The 7179-nt window shown below is 44.1% G+C and overlaps 1 protein-coding gene across 1 annotated transcript in view; it reads right to left on the minus strand.

The window, feature by feature from the left end:
* The window catches only part of Rbbp7 (RB binding protein 7, chromatin remodeling factor), a 20515-nt gene extending 13583 nt beyond the window's left edge, over window positions 1-6932 (minus strand). The window contains exons 1-2 of the mRNA XM_013350567.2: window positions 6631-6932; window positions 5647-5791 (exon numbers count right to left, since the gene is read on the minus strand). Coding sequence (XP_013206021.1) covers window positions 5647-5791; window positions 6631-6646 — 161 coding nt within the window. The 5' untranslated portion in view covers window positions 6647-6932. The remainder of the gene's footprint in view (window positions 1-5646; window positions 5792-6630) is intronic.
* Window positions 6933-7179: the final 247 nt, after the last annotated feature.

Genomic DNA, 7179 nt, shown 5'->3' on the forward strand with positions numbered 1-7179 from the left:
CCAGGCTGGTCTCGAACTCACAGAGATCCGCCTGCCTCTGCCTCCCGAGTGCTGGGATTACAGGCGTGCGCCACCACCGCCCGGCCCTGTACAACCTTTCTAAGAGGCTAAACTAGAGGAATCTTAAAATTTTTCTCTTGAATCAAATGCAAATATTTCAGTTTTACCATGACTTGATTATTACATAGGGATTTTTTTTCCTTTTATCTCCATCATTAAAAACACAACCTACTTTTCTAAACTTACATTATTTTCCTCAATATAGGATAAACTCAAAGGCACTGATAAAACTATGCTGGGTGTGGTGGAGCACACCTTTAATCCCAATACTCCAAGGCTGAAGCAGATCTCTGGGACCCATTCACTGGTCTACATAATGAGGTTCAGGGCAGCCAAAGCTGCACAGTGAGACAGACCCTTTCAAGTTTAAAATGTGCTCTATTACAAGGCTGTTTTTTGCAGCACTATTTGTAGCAGCAAGAGTGGAAACAACCTAAACATTTATCAACAAGGAAACAGACATAAACTGTATTCATAAATAAAATTGTGTGGTATCCTTATAAAGAATGGGTGTTAGCACAGTGATAGAAGAGTCTCCAATATATTTTTGATTTTGAGAGGGGGTCTATGTAGACCAGGATGTCCCCAAACTCAGAGATCTTCCTGTCTCTGCCTCCCAAGTACTGGGATTAAAGTTATGTGCCACCATGATTGACTTTCCAATACATTCTTTAATAAAAACTTGCTACCATACAAATTAAATCCCAGGAACTGAAAGGTAGAGGTTACCCATTCTTCATCGTAAGTTTGAGGGTTCGATGGTCTCAAAAAGAAAAAAAAGATAACAAAGCCAGGTCTTGTTATCCTAGCGACTCAAAAGCTGAGGTGGCAGAAGGATTCTACTTTCAAGGCCACCCCCAGCTACTGAGACTATATTTCAAAATGAAAACCACATGCATTTTTTTTAAGTCTAAGAATAATGCTTGGTGGGGCTGGAGAGATGGCTCAGAGGTTAAGAGCATTGCCTGTTCTACCAAAGGTCCTGAGTTCAATTCCCAGCAACCACATGGTGGCTCACAACCATCTGTAATGGGGTCTGGTGCCCTCTTCTGGCCTTCAGTGTCTGTGTGTATGCCTGAAAACCAGCTGCCTCTGTTAGGGAAGGGGGAATTAGAAGTATGTAACATGTAAGGGGACCTACTTTTCACATTATATATTTATGTACGCATTGTTACTTAAGATTTTTTTTTAACAAAAAATAAGAATATAATTCAGTGGTAAAGTGCTTGCCTTGAATGTTGCTAGATTCAATCCTAAGTTTATAAACACTTTTTAAAAAGCTAAATCATTTGGGCAAGTCAAAGTAATTATTAGAAAGCATGTTGAATATAGGCAGAAGGACACATGAGGTAAAATGGGGTCTTGTTACTCAAAGAAGACAGGCATTTTGTAAAAATCAGCCAGTATTTCCACCACTGTATATGGTGATACAGTACAAGTCACTTCATACCCTCAAAATAAAATCCCACAAAGCAGCACACAGCAGCCCTCAATATTCAACCATTCATGTGCCTTTCATTTTCTTATAATTTTCAAGCCTTTGAACACCCCACAATTTGATCTCACAAATTCTTTCTACACAAATAACACTTTAAAGTCAGACCATGGTGGTGCATGCCTTTAATTCCAACCCTTATTTAAAGTCAGACCATGGTGGTGCATGCCTTTAATTCCAACCCTTGAGAAACAGAGGCAGGCAGCACTCTGAGTGGGGTCAGTTTAATCTACATAGCAAGTTCTAGGCCAGCACTACCTAGTGAAACCATTTCAAAAAAATCTTTTTCTTGGTGCTAGAGAAATGGCTCAGTGGTTAAGAGCACTGACTGCTCTTCTAGAGGACCCAGGTTCAATTCCCAGCGCCCACATAACAGCTGACAACTGTCTCAATTAAAAATAGTGTAAAATTATTTTTAGGCTATATATAGATTTGGGTCCCATCCTCAAGATAACTCATTAAGTATATGCAAATAAAACTGTCCCAAATGCAGATTCTGGTCCTAAACACTTCATAAGGAATATTCAGTCTGTATTATTTTTTAAAACTTTTAAGTAAAATGCATCATAGGTAACATTAAGCAGTGTTTACTAGGTATGATGGTACAAGTTTTTAATCTCAGCACTCTAGAGACAAACAGGCAGTTTTAGGCCAGTCAGGGCTACATAGTGAGACCATGTCTAAAGAAAAAAAAAGCTTGGGGCTGGAGAGATGGCTCAGAGGTTAAGAGCATTGACTGCTCTTCCAGAGGTCCTGAGTTCAATTCCCAGCAACCACATGGTGGCTCACAGCCATCTGTAATGAGATCTGGCGCCCTCTTCTGGCATGCAAGCATACATGGAAGGAATGTTGTATACACATAAATTTTAAAAAAAAGAAAGAAAAAAAAGCTTTTGCTGAAGTGCAAATAAAGAGGTATTCCAACCTGTAAAATTATTTCTGAACACCAGGCGGTGTTGCTACAAGCCTTTAATCCTAGCACTCTGGAAGCAGAGGAAGGTGGATCTCTGTGAGTCTGAGGTCAGCCTGGTCTATAGAGCAAGTTCCAGAACAGCCAGGGCTGTTACACAGAGAAGCCCTGTCTTAAAAAAAAAATGTCTAAATAGGCCAGGCACACTGTTAATCCCAGCATTCTAGAAGCAGAGGCAGGAATATCTAGTTCTTCTAGACTAGTCTATCTACACAGTGAGTTTCAGGCCAGCCAGGGCAACATAGTAAGACCCTGTCTTTAAAATAAATAAATTAAAAACAGGATGAGATAGGAGAATCAACATCAGTCATCACGTAACTGTGTTTTTACTCTACACAAGACACTTAACATACAAGACTATATTTAATTCCCCAAATGTACGTAAGCTGATACTAACATCTTCAGTTATGTGTAGGTGAGACAACTAAGGTAGATGAGTCTAAACAACCTACCTTAGCACACAAGGCTAATAAGCAGAGTCAAGATTCAAACCCAAGTCTCTGACCTTAAAGCCCCCATTCTTTTCTATTATGCTGTAGTTAAGTAAAAAAGGTTTAAGAAGAACCTTTAATTGTCAATAATTTTTAAGTCCTGATTAAGAGGAAGACAAAAAAGAAAAATGCAACCCAATTCCAAAGAACCTGGATACTTTTGTATATAGGCTCATGATTTTTTTGTTGTTTTTAATTTTTTTCAAGATTTATTTGATTTTAAGCATAGGAATGTTTTGTTTTGTTTGTTTTTCTGAGACAGGGTTTCTCTATGTAACAGCCCATCTGTCCTGGAATTACCTCTGTAGAGCAGGCTGGCCTCTAATTCAGAGATCCGTCTGTCTCTGCCTCCTGAGTACTGAGATTAAAGGTGTGCATCACCACCACCTGGCACATAAGAATATTTTGACTACATATATTTCTGGTCATCATATACATGCCTCAGACCTGCATTAAGTCAGAAAAGGACATCAGATCCCTGGAACCTGAATTACAGAAGGTTATGAGATAGCAGGTAGGTGCTGGGAATCAAACCCAGGTATTCTTTTGTTGTTGTTGTTGTTTTGTTTTTTTGTTTTTTTTTTTTTTTTTGGTTTTTCGAGACAGGGTTTCTCTGTGGCTTTGGAGTTTGGAGCCTGTCCTGGACCTAGCTCTGTAGACCGTAGACCAGACTGGCCTCGAACTCAGAGATCCGCCAGCCTCTGCAAAACCCAGGTATTCTTTAAGAACAGCCAGTGCTCTTATCGCAGAACCATCTCTCTGGCCCTTTGTTTTAGTTTAGTTTTTTTTTTTTGAAACAGAGTCTTACAATGTAGCTCAGGCAGGCTTATAATTTGGAATTACAGCCATGTGTCAGCATACCCACTTCAATCTACTTTTTATACTATTTACTCATTACTTATTGTGTGGATGTGGATGTCTGTAACAGTGTGCATGTGAAGATCAGAGGACAACTTGCAGGAATCAGTTCTATCATGTGGGTTCTGGAGACTGAATGCAGGTCCTCGGGCATAGAGGCAAGTACCATTATGCTGAGCAATACTGACAGCCCTCAGTCTATTTTAGAATCTGCTCAAAAACAGCTCAGCCATAAAGCACTTGCCTACCATGCTAAGGCCCTGGGTTTGACTAACCCACAGCGCTGAAAAAAAATTAATGCCTATAAGTCCCCATTATTTAGCCATTCCCAACTCTTCCCACATCTGTACATTTAGATTTTTTTAATTTTTTTTATTTTAACAGAGAAACCCTGTCTCGAAAAATCAAAAAAAATTTATTTTATTATTTTTTAAATATTTGTTTATTTATTATGTATACAATATTCTATCTGTGTGTATGCCTGCAGGCCAGACCCTATTACAGATGGTTGTGAGCCCACCATGTGGTTGCTGGGAATTGAACTCAGGTCCTTTGGAAGAACAGGCAATACTCTTTTTTTTTTTTGTTTTTTTGAGACAGGGTTTCTTTGTGGTTTTGGAGCCTGTCCTGGAACTAGCTCTTGTAGACCAGGCTGGCCTCGAACTCACAAAGATCCGCCTGTCTCTGCCTCCCGAGTGCTGGGATTAAAGGCGTGCGCCACCACTGCCCAGCCAGGCAATACTCTTAACTGCTAAGCCATCTCTCCAGCCCCTGTACATTTAGATTTTAAAATGAACTTTTAGTATTAAAAAAAAACCTTGCAAATAAAAAACACCACAGACTTATGAGACAGTAAGCCCCCATCTGTTAATTCAATGTTCATGTATGGAAATTAGCCATTACAAGTAACTTTACTTCAAATTAGCTTCCTTTTACAACTGGTCACAAAATCTTTCTTGTATATCAGTTTTATTTAATCCTAATTATAGACTCTTAACACAGAAATTCAATATACTTTAAGATATGTAGCCATATTACTATGGAAAAGGTACATGCCTATATAAGAAAGGTAATCTAATGTAGGCGGTGCCTTGATTCTGGAGCCAACCGGTTTGGGTTGGTTGAGCCGGGGTTTGTAAGTCAGGCAATCACCAGTAGTGTGCACTTGAGCATAGTATTTTACTTGTCAGCCCTTTTCCTCTTTGGCAAATCTAGAATGATAAAATGTACCTCTATCATACTTCGATATGAGGCTTAAACTCCTCAGATTTGCCAGGTCCTCGTCTGAGTGCTCAGTAAATATCAGCAATTATGCCAGAGAAATTTTACAAATATTTGAGACAAGCACTTAACAAGAATCTCAACCTAAATTCCATACGGAAAACAAATGACAACCGTTTCTTTCATCACCTATTGCCAAATTCGTTTCTCCTTTGCTCGATTTTATGTGTGTATGTGTGTTTTTGTTTTAAGCATCAATAAATGTTTCAGTTACCAAAAATCCATCAAGCTTTTGTTATGTATATAACAAAACATCGTACTGGTCTGGAATCCAGAGATGCTGGTCTAATACAACCCATGGAATGCCAAAATATTGAGCAATAGTCTCTCCCTTCAATACCACATTTCTATGCCAGAAATAAATCTCACAAATCGTAAGTTTTGAACATAAAAACCACTTGCCACTGTATGTAAAATCAGAAAAGAGAGAAAGAGAGAGAGCAGTTAAATCTAAGCAAAAATAAAAGTTGCCAGAAACCCTTAACCCTTACTTAGTCACTTCAGGAAGCCACTGAACGGTAAGACTGGGCCACTGAAGAGCATGGGTCATAACCAGGTCATACAGAAACGGTGTATTCTTCTTCCAGATTTTATATTCTTCGTTGATGACACGCTCCTCCACAGTATCTTCAAACACTGAAATTTGGAGAAAGCCCACAAATAAGTGGCTGAGAAGGATCGAAGTCAAAATACGAATACGTATACTGGAGGTCACCTCGAGATGGCCACACCTTATCTATTCTTTCCTTTTACCTATTACGTACAGCACACGAACTGCTCTTCCAAAAAGTGAAGAGAATACTAACACCAGGAAGCTTCCCCCCCCCACTTTCAAGATCAGTATCTCCTGCGTTCAACAAACTGGGTCATTAATTGATCTAACATCGAGAAATTTCAGGCTTTATAGCTGTTCGCACCTGTTCGAAGATGACCTGTCTTGTAAAGGGGCGCCACGACCCACTCGAATAGACAGATCCACGTGCAACAGAACCCCACAGGCCTGCTTCCTCCATCCCCGCTCCAGAGGAGGCCCCAGCTCCCACCCTGCCAGCATCGGCAGCCATAGTCCGGCGGGCTCCAGAGCCTCCCCACCCCCCCCTCCCAACACGGACGACGGCCGCGACCCTGAGATGGACTGCGAACATGCGCACGGAAGGATCGGCAGCGATCGGCGGCGTCCGCCTGCGCCCGCGCCGCCCCCCCCCACCCCGAGCCAAGGGCGCGGGAGGGAGCTAGGCCGCGGAGGGGGCGGCGTGGGGGAGGGGGCCTAGCCCTCGGCCCCGCGCCCAGCTCCGGAAGTCCTCGCAGCCCTCCACCGAGCCAGCAGGCCCCGTCCCGAGCAGGCCCCCTCCAGGCGCGCGCCCAGCCTCGCGTCCAGCCCCGCCCCCTGCTCCTCACGCCAATTCGCGCCTTTAGCCGGCGCGTGCCGCGGCCTCGCGCGCCCGCCCGTCGCCCCGCAGGGCCTCCTTACTTACTCTCTTTACTCGCCATCTTGCGTCGCGGTCGTTCGCTCCCCTTTGCAGCCTCGGACTTGTCTCGGTAGTCAAGAGCAGCCCGGATCGCAGGCGCTCTTGCCTTTCGCAAGCACGTCACGCGCTCCTAGCTCGGGTGGTGTGAGCTCGGTCGGGCTGCCGGGGTGCTCTCCCCAGACGCCGCGTCCTTCTCTCCGGCCTCCTCCCCGCTTGCGGGTACCGAGGTCTGAGACGCTCTTCTCTCTCTCCAAACTTGGAACGAGACTTTTCAACCCGCGCCTTTCAGCCCGCCCAGGCAGTTGAGCGCAGGCGCATCCGCTCTGGGAAACCGGAGAGGCGGTGAGGAGGCGGGCCTGGGAGCCAACGGCTCCACCGCTCGGACCAATCACGGGCGGCGGGCGGGCTTTCCGCGGCTTCGGGGGGCGGTCTTCTCCCGAGTGGGTGGGACGGGCCGCGGCAGGAAATTAGCAAGGCGCAGGCGCAAGGCGTTGCTCGGGCTCCCAGGGCTGGCTGCGGGGGCGGATGGGGCCACGCGGGGGTGGGGCGGATGGG

The sequence above is a fragment of the Microtus ochrogaster genome, chromosome X (assembly GCF_000317375.1).
Source record: "Microtus ochrogaster isolate Prairie Vole_2 chromosome X, MicOch1.0, whole genome shotgun sequence".
NCBI classification, from domain to species: Eukaryota; Metazoa; Chordata; class Mammalia; order Rodentia; family Cricetidae; genus Microtus; species Microtus ochrogaster.